Source organism: Oncorhynchus gorbuscha, linkage group LG15 (genome assembly GCF_021184085.1).
Source record: "Oncorhynchus gorbuscha isolate QuinsamMale2020 ecotype Even-year linkage group LG15, OgorEven_v1.0, whole genome shotgun sequence".
In the NCBI taxonomy this organism is placed as follows: Eukaryota; Metazoa; Chordata; class Actinopteri; order Salmoniformes; family Salmonidae; genus Oncorhynchus; species Oncorhynchus gorbuscha.
Genome location: NC_060187.1, coordinates 23142809 through 23157437, shown reverse-complemented (window position 1 = coordinate 23157437; position 14629 = coordinate 23142809). Strand labels below are relative to the sequence as shown.

The following is a 14629-nucleotide window of genomic DNA, read 5'->3' as shown; positions in this document are numbered from 1 at the left end:
TGGAAACTGCTCACGTCCTCTACCAGGATGTATTTAGATGAGCTGAACACAGCATGATATCAGTCAGCCTTTGCTATACTGGGTCCGTGGGACCTCCCTACCCACATTGAAGTCTAAATTTGATAAGGGTTATGGTTATGGTTAGGTAAGGGTTAGGGTAGGGGTTAAGGTTAGGGTTTAGGGAATGAGTGTCCCAAGGATACCAGATAACACAAACACATATCAGACAGTGGCAAAGTAGAAAAGGGCACCAATCTCATAGCAGCAGAGATTAAGTTATTTTCTAGAGTTATTCTCTGAAGAACCATTTTGTTCAACATCTTTGTTATTTATGTAGGCGTAGTTGTTGTCATGTTTGAAATGTCACTTTGCATTTAGCAAAAACATTCCATACTCCTATATAACCATAATATAAATAAAACTCAAAACAGGATTTATTACACACGAATACAAGTTTATTACGTGGCAATGTTATAGTCATGATCTGTGCTGCATTGGTATGTGAATAAATGCTGACATGTATGGAATTTATCATACAGTGACAGTAGTTGTAAAGTTCCATAAATACGTATACAAATATTTGTTGGCATTCCATTCCTGCCCATCAATAGCGGATTTAGGCATAGGCATCTTGCCCGGTGCGGCATTGGGCGCCCGCACAAAAAAAAAATATATCTGAATGGTGACATTTGCGCGATCGGTTTTCTATCGCTCATTTGCATGTCACGTCAATGATATCATGTCACGGTGTGGGACTGTGGGTCAATAAACATTATCGGAGTAGGCGCCCTGATGCTAGTTTGTGAGCTAGGCAGGCTACTGCCTGTGAAGGTCTCCCACTCAGAAGTACGAGATGGGGCGAGGTAGGTTTACCTTAGGTCTCTCCACTGGAAGCCCGAGGTAGGGCGAGCGGGGGAATCTATCAAATAGCGCACCTCTAACTTTGTACAGTACTAATGCAATTAGTTGTGCAATTTAGTTTGTGTTTCTTGTTTGAAGTGCAATAGTGTAATAATCAGGTTATCTTCTTTATAAGTGTGTTATTCTATTTGTGTGATACAGGATTTGTGCAATTTAGTTTTATTTGTGTTTTTTGTTTGCAATAGGGTAATAGTGTAATAATTTGATTCTCTTTTTTATTTGTATTTATATACTACAATTTGTTTCTATTTGTCTTTGTTACTTTTTGATATTTATGAGTCTTTAAAAAAATATATATATTTATATAGTTTTAAATGTTATTATTTCTTTGCGTTGTTCCAAATGTCTGAATAAAAATTACAGTGCAGAATGGTGTTTTTTTGTTGCTGTTGGGGGGAGGGGCGCTAAAGTGGGGGTTCGCCCAGGGAGCCATACAAGCTGGAACCGCCACTGCTGCCAATGACTGGTACCTTACTCAATGTAGAACTGTAGTGGTATGTTTACGACGTGTTGTTACTTGCAGGTGGGTTGGGGCGCGTCCGGAGACGCCTCTTCTTTCCGGAGCGCTGACCTCCAGCTATATAATATCCTCTCTCACGTTCAATCTTTTCAGAATCTGGAATACTACACAACATCCAAATCTGACTTTTCTGCTGAGTTCATCTTCGAGAGTTTTCTACTAACAGGTAAAAAAATTAGATATATAATACAACATTTTATAACTATACATCAACTTGTTCTCATACAATAAGGATACACATAGATTTGTAAAATAAATACATAAATTGATCTGAAATAAAAGAAAGCCTATGTTCATAGAAAATAGGAAACCTAGTAATTTCTGTAGCTTCTTTAGAGACGAACTAAACTATAAAGTTGTTTATTATCAGAATCTTAAGTATTGAAGTAAAATGTTGCTGCCGGTAGATCTATTCTTTATCATAATGTAGTTGCCCTCTAAACTCATATCAGGTAGCCTAGGCTAGATGTCTTTCGCTATTTTAAATAGATTTCACTCAAAATGTGTAGAGTGGCCAAGCGTAGTGAAAAATAACTGCTCGAAAATGTAAGTTAAAAAATAAATATAACTTCAATACGCTTCTATTTCATTCATCATTTTGGGAATTGACTGCCACTGTGCCTTTAAATTATAATGGGTGTCGGCTGGCTAGAATCACATGAATCCAAGAGGAAAGAAACCTACTCAAAAACAGTCCTTGTACTGTGAGTCATGTCATATCTTGCAGCGGAATTAAAGAGATAAAAATACTTGTAGGCTACAGTTCTCCATTTGATTGCTTAATTGAGTTGCTGTGTCAACATGTTGACTAGAGAATATGGAAAGTTAGGATTTGACCATTGAAAAAAAGAAGTCCATCTCTGTCATGTATCTCTCTGCATGTTGATGCTTTTTTGCACAATGAGATTGTGAATTTAATATTCTAATGACTGATATTTCATATGAATTTAATTAATGAATTAAATATATAATATATTCTTATCATGTTTGTTTCAATCTTACATAACATTTTTTGTAAAAGTAGGAACTTTACTGTTTTTGAGGGTCTTGAATCCTATTATAGTTTTTGTCATCTGTGTTCTGAGGTTTTTTTGTGTTGAGTCATCCTCTACCAGAATTAACCCAGAACTCATCCAGTAGCACCACATAGGAAACAAGCTGCTAGGGGAATACTAGAGGATAATTGGTTAGAGGAACAAATGGGTCACAAATGGGCAAATGGGCAAATTCCTTAGGAGAAATGTATCTTCTTATCCAATCTCACAAGAAGCTTCAATCAAAACATGGCTGCAGGAAAAATTATATTGATATTATGTCATTCCTGCTTGTGTTGTGTATTAAAACCTCTTAAGGATCAGACCCTTTTTTCCACAATTTAGCCTAAAATGACATACCCAAATCTAACTGCTTGTAGCTCAGGACCTGAAGCAAGGATATGCATATTCTTGAAATACTTTGAAGTTCTTTGAAATGTGAAATTAAAGTAAGATAATATAACACATAGATCTGGTTAAAGATAATATAAAGAAAAAAACATGTGTTTTTATTTATTTATTTGTTCCTTCTTTGAAATGCAAGAGAAAGGCCAATATACAGTTTTAGAACACCTACTCATTCAAGGGTTTTTCATTATTTTTACTATTTTCTACTTTGTAGAATAATAGTGAAGACATCAAAACTATGAAATAACACATATGGAATCAGGTAGTGACCAAAAAAGTGTTAGACAAATCAAAATATATTTTATATTTAAGACTCTTCAAATAGCCACCCTTTGCCTTGATGATAGCTTTGCACACTCTTGGCATTCTCTCAACCGGCTTCATGCGCTTCCTGGAATGCATTTAAATTAACAGGTGTGCCTTCTTAAAAGTTCATTTGTAGAAACTCTTTCCTTAATGCGTTTGAGCCAATCAGTTGTGTTGTGACAAGGTAGGGGGGGTATACAGAAGATAGCCCTATTTGGTAAAAGACCAAGTCCATATCATGGCAAGAAGAGCTGAAATATGCAAAGAGAAATTACAGTCTATCATTACTTTAAGATATACGAAGGTCAGACAATCTGGACCCAGAATTACCTTTGCTGCAGAGGGTAAGTTCATTAGCGTTACCAGCCTCAGAAATTGCAGCCCAAATAAATGCTTCACAGAGTTCAAGTAACAAACAAATCTCACCATCAACTGTTCAGAGGAGACTGTGTGAATCAGGCCTTCATGGTTGAATTGCTGTAAGGGAACCACTACTAAAGGACAACAAGAGGAAGAGACTTGCTTGGGCCAAGAAACACGAGCAATGGACATTAGACCGGTGGAAATGTGTCCTTTGGTCTGGAATCCAAATTGGAGATTTCTGGTTCCAACCGCCTTGTCTTTGTGAGACGCGGTGTGAGTGAACGGATGATCTCCACATGTGTATTTTCCACCGTAAAGCATGGAGGAGGTGTTAGGGTGTGGGGGTGCTTTGCTGGTGACACAGTCTGTGATTGAATTAGAATTCAAGGCACACAACCAGCATGGCTACCACAGCCTTCTGCAGCGATACGCCATCCCATCTGGTTTGCTCTTAGTGGGACTATCATTTGTTTTTCAACAGGACAATGACCAAACACACCTCCAGGCTTGGTAAGGGCTATTTGACAAAGGAGAGTGATGGAGTGCTGCATCAGATGACCTGGCATCCACAATCCCTCACCTCAACCAAATTGAGATGGTTTGGGATGAGTCGAACCACAGAGTGAAGGAAAAGCAGCCAACAAGTGCTCAGCATATGTGGAAACTCCTTCAAGACTGTTAGAAAGGCATTCCATGTGAAGATGGTTGAGAGAATGCCAAGAGTGTGCAAAACGGTCATCAAGGCAAAGGGTGGCTATTTGAAGAATCTCAAATATAAATTATATTTAGATTTGTTTAATACTTTTTTGGTTACTACACAATCCATATGTGTTATTTCATTGTTTTCATTGCTTCACTATTTTTATACAATGTAGAAAATAGTAAAAAATATATAAAAACCCTTGAATTACTTGGTGTTCTAAAACTTTGGACTGGTAGTGTATGACTTAGGAATCAAGGTGCAACTTCCATTATTGTAACGTAGACGCAGAGAGTCAGGAAGCAAGTGCAGTTGGTGAGTTTAATAACAAAGAACCTGAAGATATAAAAAACAAGAGAAGCGTACTAGACATGAAAACAAAACCAATACTGCCTGAATACTGAGGGCTAAATAAAGACGGTTGCCAGGTGTGTGTAATGTGGGTTGCCAGGACCGGTTGTTAGTAGAGCGGCAACATCGAGCGCTGGAGCGGGAGAATGGGTGACAATTTTTAGCGCCATAGATTAACCTTTCACACTACAGACGCTCTATGGACGGACTCTGACATTGCTCATTCTGATATTTTGTGCAATTTTTGATTGTGTGTATTGTTATTATATTGCTAAATATTACTACACTGTTGGAGCTAGAAGCATAAGCATTTTTCTGTACCTGCAATAACATTTGCAAATCTGTGTATGCGACCAATAAACTTTGATTTGATTTAAAGGCCTCCATAACAGGTGATAAAGAGCCACACGTTTCCATCATATCTTTGACATCACTGAGGGTTTTTGTGTGTTTGTCAGTGGTAACACCAGTCACCTTGTATAGCACTCACCAAACAGAGAATTAGATCAAGATGGAAATAGATGGCTTGTAGAGTAGTGGATCAAGATAGAGGTTGGTTACTATTACGTAACATTGTTGAAGTCCTAACTACGGCAAGCTCAAGTATGAAATGTTACTTTTTTTCTCCTCCTCTCCAGAACCATGGTGTTCCATAAGGAATTTCAGACTGCAGGGAAGGAGCCTGGTCTTCAGGTGTGGCGCGTGGAGAAGATGGATCTGAAGCCGGTTCTTAAACAGCTCCACGGAAACTTCTTCACCGGAGACTGCTACGTTCTTCTCTACACTACTGCTGCCCCCTCATACTACATCCACATGTGGCTGGGTGAGAGAGAGCGCTGGTTACCCGACTGATACAGCTTATCACCATGGCCACTCAGACTGAGCCTTAAACCATTATCCTATATGTGCAGGAAATGGGTTATAAAGGGTTATAAAAAGATACATGCCTGTTCACTTGTCATATATATTTGATAATGAACTGAAAGGTTCCTCCCTTGTATTGTTGTGTATGCTCTGGGAAGAACTTACCCCTATGTACAGATCTAGGATCAGCAATCCTAACCTAAACCATTAGTAGGACAAATGCTAAACTGACCCAAGAACTGCATCTAGGGGGAACTTCACCCTACACCGTTCTGTATGTTCATATGGACTTTCCCATTGGTCTTCTTCCTCAATTCCTCACGTCTCTATTGGCTGATACCACAGGAAGTGAGAGTTCTCAGGATGAGAAAGGTGCGGCAGCCATCTTTACCACCCAGCTGGATGATTTCCTGGGTGGAGGCCCGGTCCAGTTCAGAGAGGTGCAGAACAACGAGTCTCTCACCTTCCTGGGTTACTTCAAGTCTGGCATCAAGTACAAGGTTAGATATTTCAGAATAACATCTCAGAGAGACAGTTGGGCATATTAGCTTAGATCAGATCGCCATAGAAAAACCTCAAATGTTTCTTGGTTAAATAAAGATACCCACACACGCTAGCACACACACTCTACACACACACATATATTGTTGTATGGTGATATTATACATTTTGTATTGTAGATATGTGGTGGTGTAATTATGTTCAATTATGTATTGTTTTGTATTTAGTTTTATGTGTGATGTAAGTGCCTTAATGTGTTTGGACCCCAGAAAGAGTAGCTGCACCCAAGGCAGCAGCTAATGGGGATCCTTAATAAATGCAGTACTGCACATCCTTTTAAAAATGACTGAAGGTCTCGCTGTGTCTCACATGACAACCCCAGTATAGCTTTGGTTTCCCTTTCCAGCACGTAGATGCTTACTCTGTTGTTATACATCCCACTACTATACTTCTCTAAGTATGTCAGTGACATAGAACCCCAATGAATTTGAAGAGAAGGGTAATTATCGAAAATATTTTGCGTGGGTTTCTCATTATTAGGTTAAGTATTGGTAGAGTGGAGTCCCATTTGAACTTGTTGACTAATGAGACTCAATTTCACAGCTATTGATTACCAGCGTCCAGTTAAAGGATGGTAAAATGTGTATTAGTCAATACTCTAGTGAGAACAACAGCAACACACCCATCAAAGTATTGAAATACTAATGAGTCATGACACATGTTGCACATATTTGAAGCTGTACATGCACAAAAGAGGGATTTGCTAAAAAAGTAACTGTGCTATTTATAATAATGTGTGTATGTATGTTTTAGCATATGCAGTGGATAAAGTTTTCCATAGAGGGTTGCCATGGAGAGTTTCAAATGATGGACAGGCTAAGGGAGGACACATATGGGTCTAATTCCAGAAAGCCAAATGGCTGCATGTCTTGCAAGATTTTACATTAGCTTCTGGATTGGCAAGTAGAGGAAGCTATGGAAGTAAATGTTTACTTACAACTCTGAACAAAGTTGCTGTCAATGACGTTGGAGTTTAACATGCAGTGTGTAACATAAATATATATAAACTTCTTATAAGCAATGTATTATTGTTAGCTTCGTTAACCTGATACACTATTTCCATTCTCTGTCCTTCAGCAAGGTGGGGTGGCCTCTGGCTTCCAGCACGTGGTGACCAACGACATGAACGTCAAGCGTCTGCTGCACATCAAGGGCCGCAGGGCCATCAGGGCCACGGAGGTAGACATGTCCTGGTCCAGCTTCAACAGAGGAGACTGTTTCATCATCGACCTAGGAAAGGTGAGGTTGGGATAGCCTATCGGAGACTAAGTTAAATTATGATATGTTACTAAGTCTCTTCAACCAGACTCGCGTGTTGAACTTGGCCAATGCTACATAAGGGGATTGTCACATAGGCAGATGGGCAGAAACACAATGATCCCACATGCACAATGTTTGCATATGTGTAATGAGGGTGATTTTACAGCCCTCTCCAAAGAAGGAGAGGGCTGTAAAATACTCCAGTTGTTATTTTGTGGATCAAGCATGAGCATGAATAAGTAGGGGAGAGTGGGATAAGTTGAGCCATTTTGTACATTCAGCATCACGCCTTCAAGGGAAATATAGTATTCTGTCTAACAAAGATATCTACATATATTTTTGCATGGTCTGTATCCCTACCAATAATCAGAATTCATGTAAACATTACTGTCTTGAAAACATTGCATGTCTAAAAGAAGTGGTCTCCTGGCATGGCTTACCCAGGGTGTGGGGTAAGTTGAGCCCCGGGACATGGTAAGTTGAGCCCCGGGGACAGGGTAAGTTGAGCCCCGGGGACAGGGTAAGTTGAGCCCCGGGGACAGGGTAAGTTGAGCCCCGGGGACAGGGTAACTTGCCATTGGTTCTGCCATTTGCTCAACCATTTGCTCAACCATTGGCTCAACTTACCCCATGGCAAACATTTTGACTAAATTAGCCCACGCAGCTACAAGGATGCACTTTCATGCTAGGTTTATGACCTCATATTGTAGCTTATAGAGACCCCAACTGGAGTATAGAACATTCTTAAAAGTATCTACTTTGGTTTAGATACAAGCATCATGAAAAAAAATGTTTTTGGGGCCTGACTTGCTTACCACTTTTTCCATGTGGTTTCTTCCTTCACAGACTCCAGGAAATGATGACCTCTTCCTAAATATTTTATCAAATGATACATTTTGTGTATGGTTTCCTATAAACAAGGGTGGCTTAACGTACCCATTTGGCTCAACTTACCCCACTCTCCCCTGTGCATAAAGGCAAGAGTCTCTTCCCTTAGTCTGAGTTGTGGCCAATCAGACAGCTTTTGTTTCTATTCTCAGGACATCTTCCAGTGGTGTGGCAGCGAGTGCAACAGCTTCGAGCGTCTGAAGGCGTCCCAGGTGGCCATCGATGTCCGTGACAACGAGAGGAATGGCCGTGCCACTCTGCTGATGATTGAGGAGGGAGGAGAGCCACAGGCTGTCATCGACGTGAGTCACTCTCTCACACACACACACACACACACACACACACACACACACACACACACACACACACACACACACACACACACACACACACACACACACACACACACACACACACACACACACACACACACACACACACACACACACACACACACACACACACCGATAATCGCGGAGGGAGGATAGCCACCACCACCACTTCCTGACCCTGTTACATTGGAAGGGTCAGAGAATATGAGGGGGGTGGTTACTGGCATCTGCCATTATTATGTGCTCTGGGCACGCTAAGACATTGTGGTACGATCTTATCTCATTCAATGCATTTAAAGGGTAAGGAGTTGCATGGTGGTCACAAACTATGTACAGGGTATTTTATGCAATGCTGGAACCTTTTTAGAGGAGTGCACTGGGACTTCTTAGGCAGAGCTGATTAACTTGTCTTTGACTTATATCCCATTATTCACGACATGAAGCATTGTTGTGATTGTGTTTATTTTTAGGCTCTAGGGCCCAAACCCAACATCCCTGCAGGAAGCCCTGATGACGAGTCTGTTGATAGATCCAACCAGAAGAAGGGAGCTCTCTACATGGTAAAGATTTGCAGCCTTGTGATGCTCCCAGTCTGACGTGTTATGGCATGGCGCTGTGCACTGTGACAGCAAAAGTATCCATTTCCGTTGTCGCTGTATAATATTGATGAATAAAGATGTATTGTAGATCTCTGATGCGGCAGGCTCCATGAAGGCATCAGTGGTGGCCCAGACCAGCCCCTTCAAACAAGAAATGCTTTCCCCCAGTGAGTGTTACATTCTGGACAATGGAGTGGACAGCAAGATCTTCATCTGGAAAGGACCTAGTGCCAACACAGCTGAACGCAATGCTGCCATGAAGGCCGCAGAGCAGTTTATCAAGGAGAAGAAGTACCCCAGACACACCCAGGTAACGTTACATCAAACCTCTCCCCCGTCACTACTGCTGCCTTGAATATTCTGAACTTGTACCCATGTTTGGGAAGTTAGTCTCAAGTGGTAACACCGCCAACTCCGGAAGAACACATGTTAATCCCCCTGGTCCGGCATTTTCCATACATAAAGGGAATGGCGTTCCATGACAGCCACCACTCCACATCCCATCAACATCCTCTCAGATCTGTGGATTGATAAAGTCCTTTGAAGTCTACTCTATTTTATTCTACAGGTCCAGGTGTTGCCAGGCGGAGGAGAGACCACCCTGTTCAAGCAGTTCTTCTGTAACTGGAAGGATAAGGACCAGACCACGGGCCCAGGCCAGGCCTACAGCTTGGGGCGTATCGCCAGGGTGATGCAGGTCCCCTTTGACTCCTCCGGCCTGCACACCAACAAGACCATGGCAGCCCAGCACGGCATGGTGGATGACGGATCCGGGAAGGTTCAGGTACGGCTGGAAGATAGTAGTGATGACATACAATGATCTAACTCAGGACTATTAAAACAAGTGGCACTGGCTGGGGAAAAGGGATACCGAGTCAGTTGTACAACTGAATGCATTCAATTGAAATGTATCTTTTGCATAGGTACTGGAGGAGAAGTTTGTGAAATACTGATGTAACTCTACTACTTCTGGTGTGTTTAATGTAGAACATGACACACTGGGAGAAGTACAGTGAGTGTACAAAACATTATGAACACATTAGGTTTCATTTCTGGTGTCATGCCACCTCTCTCTGCCAGCTGCCAGGCTATTTCTGCTGGTGGGATGTGGAGCACTCTTGTAACTTGTCTCCCCACTTCTAAAACCAAAGTTGTGCCCCTATCAAGAATGGTACAACACCCAAAGGACATCATTGACACAACTGTGGGAAGCATTAGAGTCCGCATGGGCCAGCATCCCTGTGGAACGCTTTCGATACCTTGTAGAGTCCATGCGGCAGTTCTGAGGGCAAAAGTTGGGGTGCAACTCAATATTAGGAATGTGTTATTCATATTTTGTACACTCAGTGTATGTCGTAATGTAAAGGAGATGGATCTCCTCCTCAGGTGTGGCGTGTGGAGGATGGTGACCAGGTGCCAGTGGACCCCTCCAGCTATGGCCAGTTCTATGGAGGTGACTGCTACCTGGTACTGTACAGCTACCGCCTAGGAGGGAGGGAGCAGCACATCATCTACACCTGGTGAGTATTGTTCACCATATCACCACAAGAGGGAGACATAATCATGCTTAAGCTATAGGCCTAGCTCTGCAGGAGGCAGGAACACATCCGTTCTCTGTGTTTGTCCCTATTCATATCCCTGTAAGATTGATTGATTGATGATTGCAGGCAGGGGCTGAAGTGTACTCAGGATGAGCTGGCTGCCTCCGCCTTCCTGACAGTCAGGCTGGATGACTCCATGGGAGGGTCTCCTGTCCAGGTGAAATACTAATTCAGACACTATTCATAACAGATATATCTTATTTAATCACATCACATATGTCATAAAAAGGGGTTCTCTATATATCATTGTCTTGACTTAAATGGTTGAACTTGTGAAGGCTCCAGAGGCACTGCTCTGTGGCTGACCCTGTGCAGGTTCCAGCCTCTTGTGTGTGTCGATCCTAATCTGTGGTTTGACGGATGTGCTGAAGTGTCTCCTCTCCTACTCTCTCCTCCAGGTGCGTGTGACTCAGGGCCAGGAGCCGGCCCACCTGATGAGTCTGTTCAAGGGGAAGCCCATGGTGATCCACCTGGGGGGGACGTCCCGTAAGGGGGGCCAGAGCAGGGTGGGCTCCACACGCCTCTTCCACATCCGCCAGAGCTCCACCAGGGCCACACGGGCTGTAGAGGTCAGTCAGTCATACAACATATACAAATCAAATCTAAATGTATTGGTTGCATGTATATACACACACACACACACACACACACACACACACACACACACACACACACACACACACACACACACACACACACACACACACACACACACACACACACACACACACACACACACACACACACACACACACACTGAAGGCCTATGTAGGTTTAGGTGATCACACAACATACACAAACTACAGTACTAACCACTGATATTTTTTATGATCCTGATTACTTTAAATTAGGGCAGAAGTTATGAAGTTACATAAGGAATATGAGAAAGGAAAAATGTATATTCGGACAGTTAATAAAGTAACTGAGGAGGATTATAGGATAGGAGTACCTCACCACTTCTCTTTCTCTCACTATCACTCCCTCGCTTCCATTCTCCTGTCCAGGTGGAGCCCTCTGCTGCATTCCTGAACACCAATGATGTGTTTGTGCTGAAGTCCTCTAACACTGTGTTCCTGTGGAGGGGAGTGGGGGCCACTGAAGAGGAGCTGGCTGCAGCCCAATACGTCACCTCTTTCCTGGGAGGAGGAAGTGCCACTGAGGTGTCAGAGGGCAAGGAGCCAGGTGGGTGTTTTAGTCTTACACCTAATCACAGGCATAACATAACATATTTTAGTGATGATAGGATTCATTTACTTCCTCTTTAAAATATGTTTATTGTAGCACTTTTATAAGCAAATAATACATATGAACAGTCATTACAAAATTACTCCAATTTATTCTTGTGTTTTTCTAAAGCTACTTTTTGTTTTTTAGGCAAATGTCATTGCCGGCTGCTTTATAGTTAATTTTTCAGATTTTCCTTCATTTGCATTGAATTAAACCAGTTTTCCATACTGGTATGATGAGTGTTTCTGATGTACCATATTGTATTGTTCTGCATCCTTCCCCAGCTGGGTTCTGGTCTGCTCTGGGAGGGAAGAAGGAGTACCAGACCTCTAGGAGCCTGCAGAAGATGGTTAAGCCACCACGCCTGTTTGGCTGCTCTAACAAGACTGGCAGGCTCATAGTGAGTAGAGGGTGGATTTCTCTAAGTGTAGGGATGAAATATGTTCTTGTGAAGGATACTCTATATTCATCTCTCTCTCTCTCAGGCTGAGGAGGTGCCTGGAGATTTCAACCAGTCAGACTTGGCAACTGATGACGTCATGCTTCTGGACACTTGGGATCAGGTAAGGTCTTGGCCTGATGTTGAAGACCATTATACAGTATAATCCACATGATCCCAGTGGCTCTGATACAACTGAAGTCCTGCCATGATAGTTTTTAAAGGAAGTGGTCCAATCCTCCAATCCCTCTCCACATTCTGCTTTTATTGTTTCTCTATCCCATGATCCCTGAGGGTGCAGGGTTGAAGCCATAGAAATAGAATGAAATACTTCCTGGCATGGGTACACCCAATAAGGCCGCCGCTCTACCCATCAAGGAGCATTGATTTGAATGGGAATGGCAATTCTAGTCATTTAAAATGGTTATATTACTTTTACAGATCTTCCTCTGGATTGGCAACGAAGCCAATGAGGTGGAGAGGACCGGATCAGCGAAAATTGGTACGATTGATAAATAATCTATTGGCCATTGTTGATGCATACACGCTATCACAACCTCAGTGTAGTCACTAACAAAACATGTCAATCTATAGCAGGCTTTCACAAACTCTGTCCTGGGCCCCCCCCATTTAGTTTTTTCCCTAGCACTACACAGCAGATTCTAAGAATCAAAGCTTGATGACGAGTTGATCATTTGAATCAGCTGTGTAGTGCTAGGCCAAGACCGAGTTTGTGACACTGATCTATGGAGCTTAATGTAGAGATTTCTTCTTGTCTTTTAGCCAAAGACTATGTGGATTCGGACCCTTCTGGTCGCCGGGGCATTGCCATCACTACGATCAAGCAGGGAATGGAACCACCAACCTTCACCGGCTGGTTCCAGGCCTGGGACCCCAAGTTGTGGGAAACCGACCCTCTGGAGCGTATCCGCGCCCGCTTTTAAACTTTACTGTGCTCAACCACTTCCTCCTGCTCCCTCCCCTCGCATGGCTTCTTCTCCTGCATTATCCTCTACTCCTGAAAACACAAGGCCAAGACATCTGAAAGACATATGCAAGCAGTTGGACACATAAACCCAATGAAACTGGTCTGGTCCATTATATTGGATTAGCCTGGTCTCAGATCTGTTTGTGTTCTTGCATACTCCATTGCTGGTATTGTCAAGCCAAATGTTTGACATGAAAGTGAGTGACAAGAAGTTGGAATGATAGCACAAACAGACTGGCACTCATGCTATGCTTGGATGAATATCTCAGAAAATGTTGTCTTTATTTTGTTATTATCATGTATAACTGTATGGCTTCTCAATGAAACAAGTGCCAATGCTCAAACACAGGAATGATAGTTTAATACAAGAAAATGCCAAGTCTATTATTGCTTGTATACTGTCGTAATTTTACTCTGAATCCGATAAAAATGTACTTCTGAAGAGAAACAACCAACAACCAGGTTTTATGGGATTTGATGATTGTTGTATTAAAACATCCTGCTTTTTGAAAGGGGGTTGTGTTTTTTATTATGTCTTGCATTATGTACACTGAACAGCTGTGGCATATCAAGAAGCTGATTTAAACTGCATGATCATTACACAGGTGCACCTTGTGCTGGGGACAATAAAAGGCCACTCTAAAATGTGCAATTTTGTCACACAACACAATGCCACAGATGTCTCAAGATTTTGAGGGAGTGTGCAATTGGCATGCTGACTGCAGGAATGTCCACCAGAGCTGTTGCCAGAGAATGTAATGTTTACTTCTCTACCATGAGCCGCAACCAATGTCATTTTAGAGAATTTGGCAGTACACAGCCAGAAGAGGACTGGACATCTCAGAGCCTGGTTACTCTCTAGTTTTCTTCCCAGCTTCCTGTCTTTCTTGAAACCTTTCTTTCTAGCAACCGTGGTATTACATCTGCATTGCTTGCTGTTTGGGGTTTTAGGTTGGGTTTCTTGTGACGAATGCTGATGTAAAAAGGTGCTTCATACAATACATTTGAATGATTCTGTGTGTGTATAGGTGTCGGCTATGTGTATGTGCTGGGTGGTAAACTACTATATTTAAGACTTGATCATGCGACCGGCATTGGATAATGAGAATTGAGCTAACTGAGGGAGTCATGTGAGTAAGAGGTGCTTTGGAACAGGCAGCTGGGAAAAATGAATTTATAATGACTATATTCAGCCCAAGAGCACAACGGCCACTAGCCGCAAAATGCATACATTTTTTTAGGGGCCATTACGGCCACACAAGGGGGA

General features: G+C 42.2%; 1 protein-coding gene across 1 annotated transcript; it reads left to right on the top strand.

Moving 5' to 3' along the window:
* The first annotated feature begins 833 nt into the window (after positions 1-833).
* On the top strand, positions 834-13877 carry scinla (scinderin like a). Its single transcript, XM_046300443.1, has 17 exons — positions 834-863; positions 1535-1607; positions 5242-5426; positions 5813-5967; positions 7106-7267; positions 8329-8478; positions 8979-9068; positions 9196-9417; positions 9676-9891; positions 10494-10627; positions 10775-10865; positions 11107-11277; positions 11713-11890; positions 12220-12335; positions 12421-12498; positions 12816-12876; positions 13158-13877. Exons 3-17 carry the CDS (start codon positions 5246-5248, stop codon positions 13316-13318), a joined length of 2166 nt encoding a protein of 721 aa, XP_046156399.1. The 5' UTR covers positions 834-863; positions 1535-1607; positions 5242-5245; the 3' UTR covers positions 13319-13877.
* The last annotated feature ends 752 nt before the right edge of the window (positions 13878-14629 follow it).